Genomic DNA, 22,340 nt, shown 5'->3' on the forward strand with positions numbered 1-22,340 from the left:
AATAAAAGCTGCCACAGCCTGGATAGGAAGATCACAAACTTTCCCAGGGGTTCAACAGCAGCTATGGCACCTGGACCTACTCTGCCAAGGCGAGACTCACAGGCCAGGAGGCAAAGGAAAAAGCTGAGCACCCAACCCGACAATTTTATTGAAAAGTCAGATACACACGCAGAGGGAGCTCGGCTTGATTTTCTTTCCTTCTACCCCAATAAACTTCAGGAAAAACTCAAAACTCTCCATATAATGCAGGGACAGACTTTCATCAGAATTAAAAAAACAACAAAAAACCCCAAACCAACCACCCAAACCCAAAAACCAAGAGATGAAGAAAGCTACTGAAAACAGTTTTATTTCCAGGATCAAATATTACAATAGGACATTTACATATATTTATAAAAAAATGCAGCAGTTGTGTATATAGATCAGAGGTTTCCTTGAGTTTGGTCCCTCCCAGCACACTGAGCTGAAATCTGCCAAATTAATCCTCTCCCTCCTCCCATATGAAGTCACCGTCATTGAAGAAAGTGACTATGGTAAAAACCGACGGGCAACGTCCTAATTTTGAAACTGTTATGTTCACCAATTAGAGGGAACTGCCTCATTTTTAAAAAAATCACCTCTCCTATAGTCTGCTGTCTCTGATGAGGCACCATGTCTCCGAGTCAAGTTTTACTCAGATGTTCTTCATATAAATCCGTTCTATAAAATAGCACCTCGCCCCCCTGCTCCATCTACTGTCTATCCTCCTATAGCTTGAGGTCTCAGGACCATGTAACAAGCAGTTAGAAAATTGCTTCTCTCTGTCCTGCAGACACTCACAGTAATCAAAGACCGACCGAATCCCAAACGTCTGCACTCACTCATAAGATACCCATGTAAAACACCAGAAGATAAAACCGAGCCAAGCTGAGGCACTGATGTTACGTGCCGAATTCTCTGAATAAAAACATGAGTGTGTGTGTGTGTATGTACATACACATGGCTATATTTATTGGGAGCAGACAGACACTAAGCATCTCACGGACAAGAGGAGACAGGAATAAAAGTCATCCTGTACATCACCACAGAAAGGGTGTCCATTAACCTCGCCGGCTCAGGAGCAGCTAGCAGAGCATGACCAAACTGCGCCAAGATCTTGGGTTGGGACAGAGAAAACCTCAGCAAGACGGTCTTTGCAGATGTCAACCAAAGCCGGTCATCAAACGTGTTCAGACAAACCCCAAACCTGCGACTGCGGTATTGCCAACAGTGCAGATCGCCAGCACAGGGCTCAACACATGACATCTGTTTTGCCTCTACAACAGTAGCTGTTCCATTTATAGAAAATAATTCCTGTTCAAATAAATAAATAGAAAGGCTGGAAGGAGAGGAGAGGCGGCACTCCCATCTATCAAAACCGCTAAACAAGGCACACCCAGCCTTCGCGGGACTGAGATTTTCTGCTTCACCCACCTAAAGCATATCTCTGCTATCCCTTCTCCTCTTGACATACAGTACTACCTATTCTTACTAACTTGACTAGAAAGGGACTGAACAAGGAGAAAGTTGTGACATTTACTAAAAACTAAGGGATTAAAAATTACGGGGCAAGTTCCTGAAATGACATGCATCTTCCCATTCCCGCAGACGTTCTCACATGGGTCTCTACGTTATCTGTTTCTAGATGTTTAGAGAACACAAATACCACCTTTTATGCATCCCTGCAGCATTTGCTACCTAACGAAAGGCAGCCTGAGTGATGCCTTGCCCCCAAAAGAAAACCGCTTTTAGTTTAGCCCTTGTTGCTCTTGAATCCCTGCGAATAAGCTCAGTGCTCTGGCAAGAACAGAAATTTGAGAAGGCAGGCCCTTCAGCAGTGAGGTTTATTTATTGAAACGTAATAAAACCAGCTGCCCATTTCTGCAAGGGTACAAACCACAGCACCAGTAAAAGTGGAAACTGGTATAAGCTGGTGCAGGTGAGTATATAAATTTGGTAGTCTTTAAAAAAATGAGGCTACGAAAGTATTGGACCACATGAAACACAAGCTGTTTGCAGCAGCGAACAACGGACGTGCTTTACAGACAAGAGGGGTTACTCTCCTGTAATGGCAAGGGAGCAGATCTAGTGAGCTCTGGAAAGTATGCGGATGTAAAATTGCTGTTTAAATCCACCCAGGAACAATGGTACCTTTAGACGCCTAACTATGTTTTACAATGCTGTTAGGCACACACATGGACATTTCTTTAATATTGGTGTTGTCAACTTACCTTATTTATCAAGAAGGGCAACATACTTCAGTCCACGAACGTCAGAAAAGTAAAAACCGCAGACCTTAATTCAAAGCTTAATGAAAATAATGCAAGTACACCCAGAAATGTTTGGCATGGCCTTTATCTGCTCTCTGTGTGTCGAAAGGGAATGCTGTGAGGTTGAAGCTGGCCTACCAGCTTGGCATAAGGGTATGTATCATCAGAAAGACCCGAAATCCTCCTCTGGGCCTCTGAAAGATCACAAGTGGGAAGCCAACAGTAAATGTGTCAACAGCACCTGGCAGGGAAACCCAGTGCTCATTTTGCCTTCCATTTCTGAATACTGGCTGGACTGTGAGCTACAGTTAAGACATTTGAACGCCAAAACAAAGCACTGTTAGATGAAGAGCACATGCAAAGGAAACTTTGCCACAAGCAGCAAGAAGCTACAGCTTGAAACACGTTCGCTCTCTTCAGCTTTCTACCCGGAAAGACTTCCACTGCCTACATGCACTTCTGCTCCTTCAAATTCATGGCAGTCCTTGCAACACAACACACAAACTGTGGCCAAGCAACATCCACAGGAAGCCACAAACCACAGCTTTTGGAGGATTCTTTTTTTTTTTTTTTTTTTTTACTTTGTCCTTCACATTTCAAAATCTTATTCTGCAATCAGAGATTTAAGGCTTTTTTTCCCCCCAACCTTGTCAAAAGCAATTTGAACTTCAGAATTAACACCTAGAAGCAACTATAACAAAGGCTCTTTAGCAACAGAGCCCAACTAGCTTACACCTTCACTGCTGCAAGCTGTCACAAGCAGAACTTAATGTTTTCAGCAACATTCCTCCGAACTCCAAAGGGCTTCAACATGGACGAAGATATGAAGAGGTTGAATCCTGGCTGGTCCCATTTCTTAACAGCTTTCAGCCAGCGCAGCACAGCTGACTGACGCATACGCTGCAGCACTGGTTTTGTTTTGAGTTGGGAAGAAGGAACAGCCACATGCAGAGATGCATATTCCTTAAAAGTTGTTTCCTCTGCCTCCTGCTCACAAACCAAAGCAAAAGAAGACTTGACACCCCACCCACCCCTACATTGCACAAGAGAAACAAAACAAAAACCAGGCTTGTAATTTCTTGGAACAGAAAAAAACTACTAGAAACTGAGATGGAAGCAAAATGCCATTTTCAACATAAACCTTCAATTTCACATTCTTCTTTTTCTGTTAGGTTATAAAAAGATTAGTTTTTTTTTTTAAAAAAAAATAAAGCCTCAGGAAAGAAAATAAAAATTAAGCAAGAGCGTAAAACCTCCTGGTTCCATTACACCAGCAGCCAAAACCATTTACCATGCTTGAGAGGCATGTTTCTTGATGGCTTAAAAATAAACCTGCTGCAGCCAAATGCGATGTTTGCTTCCCTGTGAGAGAGGTCAGTGAACGTAACAAAAGCAACTAAAACCTCGGGCTCCTAGATTTGGTTTGGATAGCAAGGTAAGTGTAAAGTTACTCCTTTCCCAAGAGCTGAGCAGAGAAGAAAGGAGCTGTCAGCTGCCCACCGCTCCGTGGCTCACACCCTTTGCTCTGGAAGAGGGGTAAGAAAGGATGGGTCACAGACTGGGAGCGCACAGTGCGCTCTCTCCAGCAGCAGAACTGATGGAAGAAGTTCAGGCTCTTGCCCCCTGTGCAGCCCCCCCCTCTTCCCCACTGCTAATACAGCTGTTATTTTATGTCAGATTGCTTCGACATATCACAGTCTAGTCCCACCCAAACTGGGGAGGGGCAGGGGGAAGAAGAGAAGCTACTAATAAAACAGACCTGGGCCGTTTTCTATGTCTAACTCAACTGCTAGAAAAATTGACGTGAAACAACGTTCCCAGAGCAGATACAAACCCAAGCCTGCCCAAATCCAGTTGGCCCTCCACCACAAACACAGCCAACCAGCAACAACTCGAAAGAGGAACCACTGGAACCACAAAGGCTCCCTGCCTTACGCTGGAAGAACAGGCAGGACAGCAGGGAAGGTCAGCACGCTCCCATCCTGGCCTGCCCGAGGGACGCAAAAGGACCATGGCTGTACAAGTGCCGAGCACTGCATCCTGTTGGCAGCCTGCTAACCAGAGAAGATGCAACGAGTTTCAAGGCAAAGACTATCAGAGCGAGTTACTTCAACTCGACAGATGAAGCTACTCAGGGAAGCATTAAGACCTACATGGAAAGGGTTTCCTTTTGTCCCACGCTCTTGCATGCCCAAGTTTAATTCGGTTATCCTAAAAACCACAAAGCATCCTTCAGTCTGGAGGTGCCAGTGCTGCTTTGCAGACCAGACACCAACATCCCTCCCCACCACGCAGAGGGAAAGAAAGCCAACTAGCTGTCAAGTCTTTTTTTTATGACAGGTGTTGCCCAGAGAGTCCAAGATTGTTACAGTATCCTGCCACGTTCCATTGGAATTCACATTCCAATGCTGGGAAGCAGCCTCCACAACAAGGTCTCTTTGCAAATGAAAAATGCCATCTGATCTCTCATTAACCATTGATCAGGATGCTGCAATCAGATTTTGCTTTCCTGATACTGCATCCTGCAGTAGAAAAGCAAAATAAGCTTTTGCTTAGAGGGGAAATCAATTTATACAACTGTATGATCATATGAAAAACCTCAATTATGAGCAGAAGACAGCTGCGAGCTAGTATTACCATGGGGAATGCAAGACATTTTCTGTGATTTCCTACATTTAAAGACTCCAAAGTATACAGGCTAATACAAAATTAAAGGCAAAATTTCTTGAAAAGTTTTAGTCCATGGTTAACTTTCTGACCACTAAGTCTTTTTCTTTAACAAGTATGATCACCTGACGGTTGCAGAACAAGATGGCAGCTATGGCAGGTCTCACGTGCTTTCTTCCTCACCGATGAAGAGCATGCTGAACTGAGTTCTTAGTTGTAAATACACAAATCTGCCATCAGCCTCAAGGACGGCCGTGTAAGTTAAGGTACCTACTGTAACACCAACCGATCACCAGCTCAACGTCTAGAGAAGACACCGGAAAACTAGGGCACTCCGCACAGCCCAGCGTACACGCAGGATACGCCTGCATGGCGCCTGGTGCCGGCTTCCAGAGCCGAAAACAAAGCCTAAAAAAGGAGGGGCTTTCCATACAGCCTTCCAGATTTAGAGGTAAGTGATGGCAGATGAACAGGAAAACAGAATAAAAAGCAGCCTAGAGCACTGAAGTCACCAGACTGTGAAGTCTTTTTATAAAGCACTAATTTGTTCCACAGTTTGACAAGGCTGTGTATGTTTTTAATTAATGAGAGAAAACCCATTTAGGACTTGCCGTCTTGCTGAGCTGCAGTCGGTGCTCTAACACCCCTGCAAAGCTATCCACTCCTGGGGAAAACAAAACACCACGCAGAGGGAAAGCAAGCCAGCTAGCTGTCAAGTCTTTTTTTTTTTTATGACAGGTGTTGTCCAGAGAGTCCAAGATTTTTACAGCATCCTGCCACGTTCCATCTTAATTTGCAAAATCCTGAGAGCAAGTAAAAGAGAGACACTTGGGGGCTGTTGGGAAGAGGACAAATGGAAACCCCACCCCCACCTACTTCTACCAAGGAGTCAGTTCTGCTGCAACAGCGGACACGCAGCGTTCCCTCTGGGCTGGGCAGTACATCCCATACTGTGTATAGTTGGGGGGGGGGGCGGAATTTTGGTTAGTTGGCTGGTTGTTTTACTGTGTTCACTGGCAACATTTACAGCAGGAGGAAAACATGCTCGCAATTTAGAAGCCTTTAAATTAGATGGGGGCAAAGTATCTCACCACAGCTCAACCCAACTCCTTCCCCAAAACCAAGTTCTTGCAGAGTGCTAGGTAAGCAAACCCCCGAGGAGGCTGTAAGGTTAATGGAGACCTTTTGCGTAGAGAATCAGAACAAAGGAAAGACTGTACTGAAGATTACACTCTCTCCTTACAAAGAGATGACTCGGTGCCTTATCACACACTATTTTCAAAAATAAATTAAACAGATTTAGGAATAGCAGCAAGAAGGGTGTGTGTATTATGGCCAGTCCAAGCCCCAGCATACTGGATACACAGATCATTGTTTTACTTTATTCCATGAAAACAAAGGAAAGATGTTCTTCCCAATGCTCTCCGCAGGGCCCAAGCTGAGGAAGAAAATAAAACTTTGAACACTCATTTGGTCACTAGAGCAGAAGGGAAGAAGAGCGAGAAGGACCAGCCAGCTGCCTGCCTGATTTCAGCACTGCAATCCTATGACCCTCAACTGCATATTTAACGAGTTGGTGTCCCAGGCAAAAAGGAGAGGGGAGGAAGGCTGGGAGAACTCAGGCCACGGTGCTAATTCCTTTCCTGCACAAAGACAGTCTCTTGAGGACACAGGCCTGCCTCCTGTAACGTGATCTCATAGTCCAGGTGGGAGAGTTTCCTTCGAGGGAAGTTGGTGAGGAGTTCAAAGCGTTCATTGGGGTATCCTTTTGACTGGACATGTTTCACAAGAGCCTAGAAGGCAAAGAAGTGTCACGTAAGTCAAAACAACACAAAAGAATGTGAAAAAAAATCCCGTTTTCCTTTAAAAACAGAACTTTGTAATCACAAAGGAAATTCTGCATGTAGTATAGACCCTCTTTTACTCCAATATCTAATTTGGCCCACACAAAGTAAGAATAATCACAAAAACTAATTGCCAAGTGATCCCTTATCTGATTCTTTAACCAGCATACATAATAGTTCATTTAAGTCAGTTGAATTCCGTATCACATGTTCAAGTCACAGTAGAGTAAGATTTGCCAAAAAAAATCCTTAAATGCCCCAAAATAGAAGCCCCCTCACTTTATCAGACATTACCCTTACGCCAAACCTAAAATCCACCAAAAAAGCATCTTTGTGAGGTAGCACTGACCAAAATAAATGCAGTATTTTTACCAGTTTTTTTCCTGCCTTCAAGAAGCATGAGGGTTCGAGGTTGTTTTATTTTTTGGGGTTTTTTAAAGCTTTCTTCAATTAATTGACTTCTCCGCCTACAATAGCAATTGGGGCAGGACATAAAGGGCATTGGGATAAAGAGGTATCAGCTTCAAAATCCAACAAGCAGACGTATCGGGAAGAGCTAATGTCCATGCTACGACGGCAGAGACTTCCCAAGCTCATCAGGAAACACAGCAGATGAGAGTGTAAAGTATGAATAGACAGCGATGGAGAAATGGGGTTTGGCAGAACAGCAGGGGATACAGCAACAGAGCAAGACTCAGGCAGAATGAAAAGTTGTAGCTTTTCAAAGAGGGGAAAAAAAGACGATTAGTACGTAATAAAACAAAGTGTGAGAAAATAAGGGCATTCCAACAATACAGTTGACATAGTTTTGTCGGCAACTTACGCCAGCAAATTAAGTGTAAGGAGGTAAGCTAGCAGTATTAACCTTCCACTAGTACTAACCATTCCACTAGCTTGCCCTCACTATTTAGCTGCCACTTTGGGACCACCGCAACCCAGCACACAGAAAAAAGTGGTTACAAACAAGCACTTGGCACTTACTGCCACAGCTCACGGACAAGGAGCTCGGGTGGCTCTTCATTTTAGTGTCTGTGTCCTGGTAGGAAAGCTGTCAGTCATACGGTGCTGACATGACCCAGGATACAGACTCCCACCACAGCCTACAGCAAGGAGCTGGAGGAAGAGGTCAGCTTGTTCTGCTGCATCAGGGAAGATAAGCAGACAAGGAGTAGGATGTGGAGAGCAACACTGCAAGGGCAAGTACTGATGACTTGCAGCGCAGACAGAATGGGATGACCAGAAGTGAGACACAAACACAGGGAGGACTGCAACTTGCAAGATAAAGCACCCTGGAGACCTGTGGCAGCAAAACAGCTGCTCTCCTCTCATTTGGAAAAATAAAATTTAAAAAAATCCATTGAGAAAATGATATAAAGTCTTGGCAATAAACGGGGAGGACAAGGAAGTTCCACCGGCAAACAAAACTGGACCCACCGGTCCTACTCAGCAGGTCACAACCAGCAGGGAGAAGCAGTGCATGCTGGTGGAGGGGATCGAGTCACCCAAGTGCCGACCTAACTCCGAGTCTTGGAAGTCTGCTGCTTGACGAGATCCAGGCTGTCACGGAGAGACTGTCAAAACTCATCTCAACACAAGTCTGCGGTGTGCTCCTGCAGCAGCGACAGGAAATCCAAACTGTGTAACAGGAGTATTGCCAGCGGATCAAGGGATGCAATTACACCACTCTGCTGGGCCACGCTTGGAATACTGTGTTCAGTTTTGGTCTCTCCACATGCAAAAGGAACAAAGAAAAACTGGAGAGGATCCAGTATAGGAAGTATAGGACATGCCTTGGTACATGAAGAAAGGTTGAGGGACTTGGAGTTGTTCAGCCTATAAAGGAAAAGGCTTGGCGGGAATATCATCAGTGTTCCAATACAAAGATGATAAAGACACTTCTTTCACTAAGATGCACGGTAACAACACACACAAGTTGTTCCAGGGGCAATTTCACCTGGATATAAGGAAGAAATTCTTTACCACGTACCATGACAGAAATTAAATTTTGGACCAAATTGCCCAGGGAAGTGGCACAACGTCCCTGGCTTTAAGTATTCTAGACTCAGCTCAAGAGGGTCCTGGATAACCTCATCTACAGCCCTGCTTTTCAGAGGGTTAGACCAGATGATCTCCTGGATTCTTTTCAACCTGGACTTTTCCAATATTTAATGATTCCATTCATGAACAGCCAGGGAAGTACCTGCACAGAGATTTCTTCCAAATTCATCAAAATCCACACACAAACCCTTTGGTATGAGGAGACTGTTGCCCAAACCTCCTCTTTTACCTGGACCAATGTCCAACAGGCTTTGCAGATTACAATGCCTGTACCTGATGAGGAACCAAAGTAAGCAGTTTTTACTTCCTTTTCAGGCAACAAGGATGATCAAAATTCCTTTACAAACCATTGTACTTAAAAAGTCATTCAGTTAAGTTTACTGCCCGCATCTCCGAGCGATCCCATTAAAAGGCCAGTCTCTCCTGCCCACCTTACACTTGGTAAATGAATGTTACTCGGGCAGCCAGTCAGCGATGAAGGGCTGTGCTGCCGAACAGACTGAAGTCAGCTTACTTAATTGCACACAATGAGCAACTGCTTCTATAAAAAGGTAGTGTTGCCTTTTCTTTTTTGCTTGGCAGGGGCAGGGGGAAGGATTATGGTAATACTGGAAGCATAATCATATCCTGAAGATACAGTGCGTAAAGAAGCACTCTTGCTCGGTAACAATGCAATGATTAAAAAAAAGTTTTAAAAAACAGCCAGCCATTGGTGGGAGAGCAACATCATATCATCAGTTAAAACTTCTGAAGTGCAACTGTCTCCTTAAACAAATTTTTTATAGTTCTGGACAGCTTTAAAATGGAAGCAACTAAGGACTGAAAAAAAATCAGCATGGAAATGATGCTCACAAAGAAGCGTCTGAGACTCAATCTTGATCTGACTGAAATGGCTTTAAAAGATCACACGCCATGAGCACAAAAGCTGGCTGTTCAGCCCTGCCATAAAAAGATATCTTTACCCATAAACCTTGACTCACCTAAATTCCTCTGCTGACTATAGAGCAGGTGGCAGCAAAGGAAATCACACGCTGAGACTAACTTCCTTTAACCACTGCAGTCCACAAAAGGAGTCAAACCCCAAGTCAGGATTATCAGGAATATATCCACACTACACCTAGTACCACCTAAATAAATCAGTTAAGTATTCAAGAGTGCTACATGTTTAATAATACATGCAAATTTAGCTAACAGACTGCTTTCAAAAAGCATTTAAGATACCAAAGAGTACTTGGAAAAGGATTAGACAGCAATGATTGCTACAACAAAGCAAGGATGAAGGTCTGAAAGTAAAGCTGGTTCCTACAGTAACAGTGATGCTCTGCCAGTGCTCCTCAGTCTTTGTATTTCAGCCGCAGGACTCTCCACATGAAGCACTGCAGGCAGTACACAGCCTACCTGCTTATGCGTGGGTTTGAGAGCTGATGGCATAACAAAAGCAACTTTTTTCTTCCCTTTTATTTTCAGGCAAAAACGTTAAGGATGATAATATGAGCTTGAGACACTGTACATTTCTAGAGTGCTGCAGACTAGGTGGTAGTCTCATCTTCTGTAAGAGATGTGACACTTTCCTCCTAAATCTGCAGAAGTCCCTTCTGAAGAGGTGTCCTTTTGCCTTCCCTAAGACTTCAACGCTGACCTTTTAGGTTGATGGCTATAAAATGAGCTTGACTAGCCACTGTCACGAATACTCACAGCTAACAGGAATACAGTGACCTCTTTACACACTGCTTCCAGATAAGCACCTGACAAATTTTGATGGAAATGCCATCCACGTAGACTTCTCCAAGGTAAACAAATTCAAAGCAGTTAAGACAGACACAATTATATTAATTACTGTGCATCAGGTAATAAATTTGTTTTGGGAGAACCTCCTCCAAAGTCTGTTCAGTCATCCATATCCATAAGGCAGTGGGGAAGTATGATTAAAGAGATGGAGGACAAGAATGAGAGTTTTACCTTTGCTTTTACTGTTGTCTGACCATGGGCCATGACTGAACTTTTCCATTTAAGAAAAAAACCCCACAAAACCACAAACAAGTGAGCTGAGAGTATTTTATGGTACTTCAATGATTAATGCAAAAGTCGTAGAATTATTTTAGAAAGACAACTAGCAGGTTTAGGACCAAGGAAGACACTGGAGTGTACACACAATCCGAGCAGCAATGGAAACACAGAGCAAGCAGAGTCTGTTGATGGGAAGAGAGGAATGGCATGGAAGAAACACAACAGAATGACTGCACAAGCACTCCCTGGATATACCACTTTCACTAGACATGATTTCAATAGTGCCACAAAAGAAAAATAAGTTCTCCAGTTTCAGCTCTCCTGTACTCACACGAGGATTCGGATTAACTCCACTCACCAGAAGTTTAGCTTGTTCGGGCAGTGAAATTTGTTCCCTCTTTCCATCTGGATACCTTAGCATCAGCTGTGCCTTTGGTCCTAGCATAAAGGAAGTTACTGCAAGTTAACAAACAACAAGGCAGCTGAACTGAGCTCTTCTGTAGATTTTAGGTGGCATGCTTTACTGTGCAGCACAGCAGGGTTAGGGACTAGGGACAAGTACAAGGTTCCAGTCTATGAAGATATACTGCTACCACACGTTTCAAATACACACATCGAACTCAGGACTCTTTCAAGACTTAATAGCAGTGGCTGAAACCAGTCAGTGTTCCCACAGAAAAGTATACTGTGCTACCTCTGCCGCTGAGGCCACCTCGCTCTGCTGCATCCCAGCCCAGGCACTGCAGGGAGGAACAGAGACTCCAGGGACTCGTTCGTATTGGCCAAAGTTGCGTTACTAAAGTTAGTCCAGACCGTCAAGGCAGCCAAGCTAACTGAGAGCAAGGTAGGGCTGACGTTATTCTGCTTCTCTCTACAGTTCTGGTAGAAGCCCTGTCATATGCGCCTGCATTACACCCGTGCGTACTTTATCCACGGACAAGGTCTCAATCTAAGAAACCTGAACTCAGTGACTAACACAACTGCAGTCTGTGGCATCACTACGCCAAAGTGGTGCTGCTGGCAAGGTGAATCGCTCAAGCGTCTGGTGTCAAGGATGAAGTAAGACAGAAGAAAAGATTTAGTTTTTCAAAACAAGGAATGAAACCATGCTTGTAGCATATAAAGATTTTCAGGGAAAAAAAACCAACCACATCAAAACACAGGTCACTTAAAAAAAAAAGGAAAAGTGCCAACTTACCATTCACATCTGGGCTCTGAAACGTACTTTCAGGCTTGTCAGTTGACTCCTCCAGTATCCCCACATCAATGCAGGGCAGTACTCTGTGATTTGATGTTGTGCCAGGCTCAGTCCTTGCAGGAGGCTCAGGCTGAGGCCTCCGGCTCTCCTCTTTTTTATACCCCAAGTCCTTGTGTGGAGACTTCCTCAACTTGGCAGGATTCTCTGATTCCTCTTCCTCCTCAGATCCACAAACAGAAATAAACTCCTCGCTTCCAGAAAAAAGCTCTGACTCTGACTCTTCATCTGACCGACTCTCCTGCTTGGCCTGTGAGGAATCAAAATGCGTCTCCTGTAACGAGGCTCTGATAGCAGCTTCCAGCTGGCTGTCCTCACTGGCATCAATGAGACTCTCCTGTTGAACACAGACAGAACACAAATACATAAACAATGCTTGTAAATACATACTGAAAAATCAAGAGGACATCGGTCTACCAAAGAGAAGCTACTAAAACCGTCAGGAAGAAACAGCATGGAAAGCTAGTCATGGTGTGACTACTTAATGACTTCTCCTTGGAGTTTTGCACGGAGTAATATATTTTACTTCCACACATGCACAGTTCTGTCACTGCTAAATCCAAAACAAATGCCAAAAGCACAAACTGCACAAGAAAAATGGTTATCATGGGAGAAGGCATTTCCTGGTGCATGCTCTGGCACTAACTCATTAAGTCTGTTTATACTACCGAATAGGAAATCAGTACAGCTGGATGAAGACAGGCTAGTCCGTTCTTTCAGGCTTCCCCTAGAGGGCTCATACTTACTGAACGAGAGCATTTTTGGGGAGGGCTGGTAGAATGGCCATCCAGCTGTCCATGCTCACCCAGGAACCCAGTCACTTGGTCCAAGAAAGAAGTCACATCTAGCTGGTGCCACTCCACTAGTTTCTGGCCTAGGGAACAGAAGGTGTCATGAAACATAACTTCAGCAAAAGACTGCAGCTTAGTGGTCAAGCACACCAATTCACTGCTGTGCACGCACTCTGCGATAGTCCGTATTTGTGGAGCTGCAGCTTCCCACAGGCTATTACCTGATAATTATGAAGCTTCCTCCTTTCACTCCCTTGAAAAGGTTTCAGTCATGGACAGACAAATACAGACCCTGTTTATTTCCATTGTTTTCATCTATGGGAATGTGTGCACAGAATGGTGAATTAGGCTTCAAAATGGAAAATAAGTCAAACCACTAAGTTTAGGAAAAAGCATTTCTTGCCCGCCTTGATTCTACACCTCAGCAAGCAGCATTTGTTTCTGCAAATGAAGTGCTAAGAAGAGTATCCTGACTGCAGTTCCAACACTAAAAAAAGTAAAAACAAACTAAAAAACAGTTTAGGGTGGTTTAAGTCAAATAGCAAGAAATCTCAGCTCTGATTACAGACACAACTAATTCAGTCCTGAGAAGCAGGGGACCAGACCACTAATATAATCGCATTATATGATGACAAAGAAGATGAACAAAGAGTGTTGGGACTCAAAAGAAAAAGTAACACTTTTTTAAAAGAGCTGGAGAAGGAGGTAGAAGTTTGATTGTTCAGGTAAAAAACCAAAACCAAACAACAAACGCAAAGCCAAAATGGTATTACAAAATTAAGCTGCAATTGAGTAAGTCCTCACTAAGCCTCAGAAAGCTACTGTGCAAGGAGCAGGAAGCTCACTCATGTAATGCTTACAAATGCTGTAGTGCATTCATCACACGATTTCAAATAGCTTTTAAAAGGGCAAGTTAAAAAAAATATTAATTTCAGAGTTTTACCACCAGATGGTACCATTTTCACTTTCTAATACGATAACCTAACAGGACAACATTTTAGCAAGCCTTGGGAGTTTTATCCCCTTAGTTCCTCCAAAACACACTGCTTCACTACTTCAGGGACAACAAGGTCTCTCAAAGAGCAAACCAATGGAACTGAGATTTTTCAGCTGAACGCAATGCATACTGCAAAAGATGGTATTTTAGCCTACACCTGCCTGTCCTTCTCACAGGATATCTAAACTGCAGGTAACCAACTGTCACTTATCTTACCTGTCCTGGGATCCAGGATGGAGACATAAGGGAAGTCTGCTAATTTATAAAACTGTATATACCTCTGTCCTTCCTCGCTGTCATGGTATACCTACAAAATACCATGGTGGAAGCAAATTACTGGGTGGAGAGGAAACATAAGCTGTACTTTGATAACATACAAAGTTTTCCTCTGTTTTACAGTATACACCACAAAGGGTACAGTTCTCAGTCACACCGACAAGCTAAAAACGCGCCTCTAATGCTACAAAGCAAAAGGCAGTTCATGCATTCAAGTGCATTTCCGTGAATCACATCTACATCCATGAACTACTGCATCTTTCCTGCAAGTTCACCAACAGAACTGCAACAGCACCATTTTATTCAAAGTCGTCAGGTTTTTTTCACCGCCCCATCTACCAGGACACCAAGTTACCAGCACTGCCCCATTAAATTTCTCACCTGCCAAAAAATAAAATGTTCCCGGATTATGTTCTTCACAGCCTCATTGCTCCAGACATCACGGTTGAGACACTGACAGGCAAAATCTTGCACATTCTGAATGTTTATCATGAGCCATTTGTTCTGCATCTGACCACACTCCTTGGCCTGTAAGCAGAGAGAAAAGCTTCATTAGGCAAAACTAGAGAGCCAGACACAACCAATGCCAGCAATGATCAGTGATGGCTTCTAACACTGTCAGATTTTTCACCAAAACCCCTTTCACAGTGAAAAAGATGGACAGTGCTAGTGAAAAGGCATCCACATAACAGAAGGCAGGGCTGAAAGACCTGCTTCAAATGAGACTGGCTGAATTACAGAATCACATCGATGAACAGAGCTGCTGGATTTCAACAAGCCAAGCACAGAGTGGGAAAAGCAACTTGGGGGCAGGATGGGACGGGACACGGGGACGCCGAATAAGGTATTTGTTCGGGAAAGAGTGTAGTCAACCACACTGATCTGACAACAGAGGAAAAACCTGCTCACTCTAAAGATAAACCTGTGGATCATCTTCTATTGAAGTAGGTTGCATAATTGACAGAGGATTTGCATTAATTCAACAGGACCCCCTCTCTGCTTGTTTTCTTTTTTCTCTCAACGTTTCGAGTTACTCTAAGTACTGTGCAACTGCCAAATTAGGCATCCTTTTTTGATGCTCGTTATCCAGACTGCAAGTGGGGAGGAAGACAGGAAGGCGCAGGAAGAAATCTTACTGGTTTGAGTCACAAAGCTGGCATTGTCTGATTGCTTGGTTGCAAGTTAATGGTAGGAGTTTGATCAAGAATGTAATTCTGATCGCTGAACTGTCATACCTGTTGAAAAAAAGAGGGCTATATCAACAGCAGGAATGCTCTTACCACCTGGAAAGACTGGAACTAGCACATGAACTCCCTTTTCTTTTAAAAAAGAAAAAAAAAAGTGTTTATAAGTGTGTTCACATCCTGCTGGTAACACACTTAACAGCAAATTCAAAGAATTCGGACGTTACACAAGATTTTGCTGTTCTGGGCAGTATTTTGTTCCCCAAACCAAAGTTTTTACTTTTAAAATGAATTTTAGCCAGTGCACTTTTGAATAGTCAACCTATCCAATGTGTGATAGACAGACACATGAACCCCGCACACTTAGCTTCACAAAGTGAAGAATCTCAGTCTACAAAATCAATCTGCATGACCTAGTGACCCGCAGATTTAATTTACTCAAAGGAAAAAAAAAAATGAATGTAGAAGCATGGAATAGTCCTCTTGTTCTCACACGGGACCTCATGCTAACTACTTACCACTAATATTACAGTGTCAGCATCCAGTATTTGGTCACCAGGAGAGAAAAGTGGAGCAGGTGACACCTAAGTAACTGGTAAAGGTCTTAAATATAGTCATCACGCTTTTATTTAGAAGACTTGTTTCGAGCTAACTGGGCTTTAAGAACTAATTCTAGGAAATCAGTTTAAGACAGGGCCTAGAGGGACTGCCCAAGTTTAAAGGGAACAAAAATTTGAGTCAATTGGATTGCCCTAGTCCAGTGTTCCAATGTAATCCACACTGGATTAAAAGAACAAACTCAAAAATATATAACTAGAAAGTCAGAAGGTGCATCTTGCTCTTCCACAATTTGTATATTTTGCAATATTATTGAAAACCTGGCTCTACCTCTCTTCCATCCAGCTAACGTCCTCAAAAGGATGCAAGCAGGAAATTCCACACAGAACATTTGCAAAGATGAGTTTTCACCTGTAGAGCAGGTATTGCTTTGAAAACTACTTGTAACTTCCTTCTAAAGACAACAGGCTTCACATTTAACATTTAAAAGGACACAGTTAATTGCTACCATCTCACACACACACAATTCTGCTCTTACACAACTAATGGGTTTTTTTCTGAGGGGGTGGAGGCAGGGGGAAGGAGAAGAACTTGGGGGAAAGAAATGCTGTGGGTTTGCAAATTATACTGGTAGGTCATTTTGGTAAGTGAAAAAAGAACAAGGGAAGGCTCAAGAGCTGGCTTGCATGACCCAAGCTAAGTCTGATGGCTTTAGATCCAGTTTCCAACATCAGCTGCCCCCATTTCTCCTCCTCCTTTGAGGTATAAAGGCCCACACCAGGCACTTAGAGCACACAGACAGGGCAAGTACAGAACACCCACTCTTGGCAAGGATCTCTGTTCAAGCTTTCAGCAATCGGCAGAGTAGGAGCTTTCAAAGACAGAGGTAGCGGATCTCAGATAGAACAGGACAGACACAATACCAAAACAAAACCAATCCATCCCAAGTTTACCTTTACCCTTTCTACCTAATTCACATTTTTCACTACTACAACTTACAGCAACAAACCAGCGATCTGGTTAGACTACACGTGAAAGAAGTCTTGTTTTACACTCAGTACTGGATCTCACTGGATAACCTCTAGCTCTTGCACTAGTAAAAATAACATGTTTTCCTCTCATTTGACTTTTCTGAACCGTGCAGGGTTTATAAACGTTATGGCGGTTCCTGCTTGCTCAGCTTTGTTGAAATGCACTGCTCCTTTAAGCCAGCAGAGAGAAACAAGGAAGTGGAGCCAGCATCTTGTGACCTTATGGACATCTGCTAATCAAACATGATTCAGTTTGGAAGATAACAGGTGACAAAGAGCATGAGATTATCTGACAAGAAACATCCTATATCTGCTAGAATTACACTTCTTGCCTGGGCCAGGGCATACGTCCTTTCCTCAGCCAGCCATTCCTGTGCCAAAGGTGCATCTGCAAACTGTACTTATACAAACGGCCAGTCTAAAAGCACCTTATGCAAATTGCACCTTTTGGGTACAAGGACTAGATTAGCTTCCAAACTATCACTGCTCACTACATGCAAAGAAAAAAAAAAATCAGTTATCAGCCATAAGTAGGAAGCAGCTAGAAAAGGTATGACTTGTAAAATGAGGAAGCTTCATATAGACAGACTTGAAACTCTGCAACATTACATACAGTCACTTCACAAAAGTCCTGAAAACCTAATGAGTGTTAAGCAGAGAACTGCGTGCACCAGAACTATTTCCTCCCTAAACAAGAAATGTAAAATAAGTCAATTCAGTGTGCACCCCCTACAAATCAAATCATATCTCACATCATATGCATGAATAGATGAACACCTGCAATCCTTGGAAGCAGTCTCTGAGATGAGAACAAAACCATGCTGTTCTTTATAGAGCATGTTTGGTGTGGCTTTTATTTATTTATTATACTCTAGTGATTTATTCCTAGCAGATTCTACATTAAGGAGATAACTCTGAAGCTTAATACATATTAAAGCTCAATATTACAGTCAGAAAACTAATCCCTTGTGCAGTCTTAACTGACAACAGCCTAATTGTATAACCATGCACCACTCTTTAGTGCCACTGTGTATTTAAGATCTGAAAGTTTCTCTGAAATTTTCTAGTAGGGGGGAAAAAAAATAAAAAATAAAAAAGAGACAGTTCAGGTCAACATCTCACTGGCCCATCAGCTGTTTGCCTCTGGCTTACATAGCCACATTCCACCAGTCACTAGGTAACTAACGTCTAGCGGCTCATGTTCAAAAAGCCTGCGTGATTAAAAGAGTCTTTTACAGATTTTCTGTATCAAATCTTTTTTCATCATATTTCTGTGGTGTAATTCAGTTCATCACACGCTTAACAAGTATAATGTTCGTAAGTTGTTCTCTACGTGAAGCACACTGCTTTTTCAAAGACAGCAAGTTAAAAAAATGTCATTCAACACTTGAAAATTTTTCTTCAATGAAAATTAATTCTCACATACTCTTAAAAACTAGTGTTACAGAGTTAAGATGAAATGGCAATTTTCTGCACCTCATTGATAATGGAAGTCTCTTTGTAATTGAAGAAAAATGAGGTTTCTTTGGGGAAACTAAAGACAACAATTTACTTACTATCAAAATCAACCTTAGAGTACTCGAAGAGGAGCCACAAAAGATAAGCAACAAAGATACATGAAAACCTTAGTAAGACAAGATGGCACCACTCCGGCTAAGTTTGAGTAAAGTCATAAATCCTGAATGATTCTATGATAAACGTACATGGCATCACGCTGGAAGAATGTTCCTGCACCCCCCTCCAGAGGTTAGAATACACCAGACACCAACAATACTAAGAAACCCCCACTCAGGTTAACATTAAACTACAAGAGCATCAAAACGACAGTACTTACTCCTTGGTACTTTGGAATGTGATAAACATCTCTGACTTATTATATAGTTTATACACGTTTATCTAAGTGTACAGATAAGGAAGAAGCTAACAGCAGCTTGCCAGAGGTGAATTTCGAGAGACTCTGGTCACTGGATTCACAGGAGACCCGACACTGTCCCAGTGTGAAGCATTAAAGCAGCAGTCATAAAAGGTAAAATGGAAGAGTGAGGAGCAAATAATTGAGAAGCTAAAGATTATTATTGCAGTGAAGTTCGGGAGCATTGGTTTGAAATTAAGGGTATCCCATGGGACAACGAACTGTACAAGAACACAAAAAGGTGAACACCAATATCGGAAAGTATAAATGCCTTTGAGTTACTGAAAAGAACAGGACAAGGTGTGTGTATATACACACACATGCACGCACACCTTTTTTTTTTTTTTTTTTTTCAATTTGCAAGACTGAATAAGAATGCAGAGACTTTAGGAAAACCAAATCTATCAATCAGTTACTTCATCCTCTGAAACTACTTTTGACTGTGGCAGATGCTACAATCAACACTGCTGAAGTCTTGGTATGTTTTCAGCAAGACCCAAGGAAAAACTAGCACACACCTCAAGTTCTACCACCGAGGGCAGAGGGCACTTGCTATATGACTATACATTCCAGTCTGGAGCAGCACTGGCTGCTCTCATGTGAATTCCCTTTACTGTTGCCTTGAACCACTCATTCGCTGGATTCACGATCAGCTCTGAACCACGGGCCCCGTAGGCATCATTAGCTAGAGGACCTAATGCAGCCTTGTTTGAAGTAAACCCTGAACCGCGTATCACACGGCAGGGATGCCTCAGCAACAGCTACTTCAGCCTGCTCATCCCCTTCCATTGCACCAAATTACGAGGCAGAGACAGGTATTCTCTGTCAGCACCCTTTCAAACCTGGAATTTTGCTAGAAAATTAAACATACGGAGAGCACTGTCAGAATACAGGAATTAGTGACATGGCACCTGATCCCCAGTGATTTAGGAAGCATAAAAAGAGATGAGGCTAACAGGATGAGAGTTGGAGACTCAATAAAGGCACACAGCGTTCCTCCAAAAATTCTCCAGGAGCGCTCCAGTATTTGTGCAAGGCAGTAGAGGCAAATGTGAAAAAAATGTAAATAATATTTTTGTTCAGCTCATGCAGTCATATCTCCATCACTGTTTTCAGCATCTGTATTGCACCATTTGATCATTAGCTTGCATTCTCATTAAATCGTCATATAATAATAAATCTCAGCTACTTAAAGATGACCAGGTAGAAATTCAGTAGTAACTGCAATTTCTGAAGAATATCTAGAAATTCTGGACTCAAAAAATGCATACACCAATTCGCATATTATCTAATTATTCATTAAGTCCCTGGTCGATATCATAACAACTTATGACTAGATCCACACAAGCCTACACAGACAGGAAAGGTGACACCTGAAATTATTTAAAGCTAACAGTCCCCTTCTCAGCCAGCCGATCTCCTGGATACTTTTTGCACCACTACCAGATACAAAAGACAACCAGTGTGCTTTTATACAAGAGCAAGACCTCTACTGAAGATAAAGTTGTGCCTTCACGACAAAGCCACACTCAAATACTTTTACCAGCTCAGGTATCAGAAACCACTTAGCCATGTTAATGTTAAGTCTGCCTGAGCTGCTTAGCCGGGCTGTGCTGCAAACTATATTGCCCCTTGCAAAGCACTTGCTCACCTATCAAAAGCAATCTTACTTCAGCTTTTTCTGTATCATGCTCTACAGAGATACTTCAAGGGATGCGTTTTTTCCATGTTGACCAGCCTCCCTTGCGCACTAAAGTCCTTCACCAAGAGTGATTTGCCACACTGACATTTAAACATAAACAATGTGGTCTATTATCATTAGTTAGTCCTTCAATATGTCGACATTTCCATATGTAGTCCACTGAATATTTATCACTATACAGTCTTTTGTAAATTCCTGATCATCCACCAACAGATCCACACATGCCAATAGCCTAACATAAGGCTTCCACACTGTACACAGTCATCACATAAGGAACTGCACCAAAATTTCAAAACTTACCGTTTCAAAGCTGCCTTTGTGCATCAGATCAATGGGAGGCCTGAAGAGGTCTGCTAGAGTAGTGAGTTTCTTATCTACTGCCCCTCCATTTCGTAGCTCCTGTTCCTGTCGAACTGTACAGCCCCAAGAGGAAAGGAAGTTGAATTAGACAAAGCACTCAGAAGATGGATTTATTGTTGGCTATATGCTCATACACAAAACTCCAGCACTAGAGTTGCAAGGACCCCACTGAACAAGACTAGCGGCTACGTAAGGTAAGAACCCTGCTTGCCCCAGCTTTCTCAAGCACTGGGCATTTATTTCACTTTTAAACATGAGTATCAGCAGAGGGAGTCACATGCCAGTATTTGAAAACAAGCAAAAAAAGCGCACTGTGACTTGTCCCCAGTGATGCTTTTAAAAGGGGAAACTGAGATAGACTGTAGCATCATAACTGTTACTTGGAATATTTCTATTCCAGTGTTTCTATTTCTTGACTGTAAGGCAATCCCACAGAAAAAAAAAAAAACAAACCAAACCCAAAAAACCCAAAAGAGACTTAGCTTACATGGAGAAGTATCTCTGGATGTTTATATTACACATCCACTCTTCCCACAATCAGCTCAAGATACCACTGTCTCTTTCAGGTGAACGTGTTTTCAGCCTTGTTTACCCCTAAGTACTTTGAGCATGTTTCTTTTAGGGGTATCAATTCCGTTTACAATAATACAGAATATATTTCCTACATAGCCATGACTATATACAATAAAGGTAAATCACAGCAACTGCTCACCTAAAAATGCAGCAATACAATGTATTTTGACATTAGGTGTCAGCTGAAACGGGCAGTAACTATCCCACCACCAAAAACTTCCCAGTACTGAAAGGAGCTGTCAATGGGCCATAGCATACAAGTGGTTTTTGAGCAGACACTGGATCCCCACAGGGAAAAAAGCATCCCTGTGGAGCAGGCCTAGGAGCCAGGAAATAATATGGGCTTTTCAGAGATACTCATCTATGAAGTTTTACCAAAAAGCATGATAAAGTTTCATCGTAAGCCTTGACAATGCTTTTGCATATTGTGCATCTCTAAATGTCTTAAAACAGAGTGGAGAGGATGAGAAAAAAAGTTAAGGGTATGATGATTCTGTAAATGATGTATTTTCATTTATACAGCTGCCAGCGACGTTAGTACTCCAACAGTTCATTATTACTGGAAAACCCTGAACAAACCTGTCAGGGCAAAGAAAGTAATTACACATACTTAGTTTCGCTTCGGCATCCAACAGCACCAAACTACATGGGAACCTGGTCCATGGTTAGACCTCTTAAACACTGCAGCAATATCACCGGTAACAACTGTGCTCTAACTCAGCTGGGCAGTATCTGGTGTTCTGCTGTCAAAGTACCACATTCTATGAAACTTAATGGCTTAAATAACAGCCAGCACTTTGTGGTTTGGAGATTCTGCATATGAACAGCAATTAATTC

General features: G+C 42.6%; 1 protein-coding gene across 2 annotated transcripts in view; it reads right to left on the bottom strand.

The window, feature by feature from the left end:
- Positions 1-2,927: 2,927 nt before the first annotated feature.
- UBXN7 (UBX domain protein 7) overlaps positions 2,928-22,340 on the bottom strand; it is a 28,555-nt gene continuing 9,142 nt past the window's right edge. The window contains exons 5-11 of one of the 2 annotated variants that reach the window (XM_037406358.1): positions 20,871-20,983; positions 14,565-14,711; positions 14,124-14,214; positions 12,866-12,993; positions 12,063-12,456; positions 11,223-11,302; positions 2,928-6,748 (exon numbers count right to left, since the gene is read on the bottom strand). In XM_037406358.1, coding sequence (XP_037262255.1) covers positions 6,587-6,748; positions 11,223-11,302; positions 12,063-12,456; positions 12,866-12,993; positions 14,124-14,214; positions 14,565-14,711; positions 20,871-20,983 — 1,115 coding nt within the window. In that variant the 3' untranslated portion in view covers positions 2,928-6,586. The remainder of the gene's footprint in view (positions 6,749-11,222; positions 11,303-12,062; positions 12,457-12,865; positions 12,994-14,123; positions 14,215-14,564; positions 14,712-20,870; positions 20,984-22,340) is intronic. The other variant, XM_037406359.1, reaches the window with a different exon arrangement.

Source organism: Falco rusticolus, chromosome 13, assembly GCF_015220075.1.
Source record: "Falco rusticolus isolate bFalRus1 chromosome 13, bFalRus1.pri, whole genome shotgun sequence".
In the NCBI taxonomy this organism is placed as follows: Eukaryota; Metazoa; Chordata; class Aves; order Falconiformes; family Falconidae; genus Falco; species Falco rusticolus.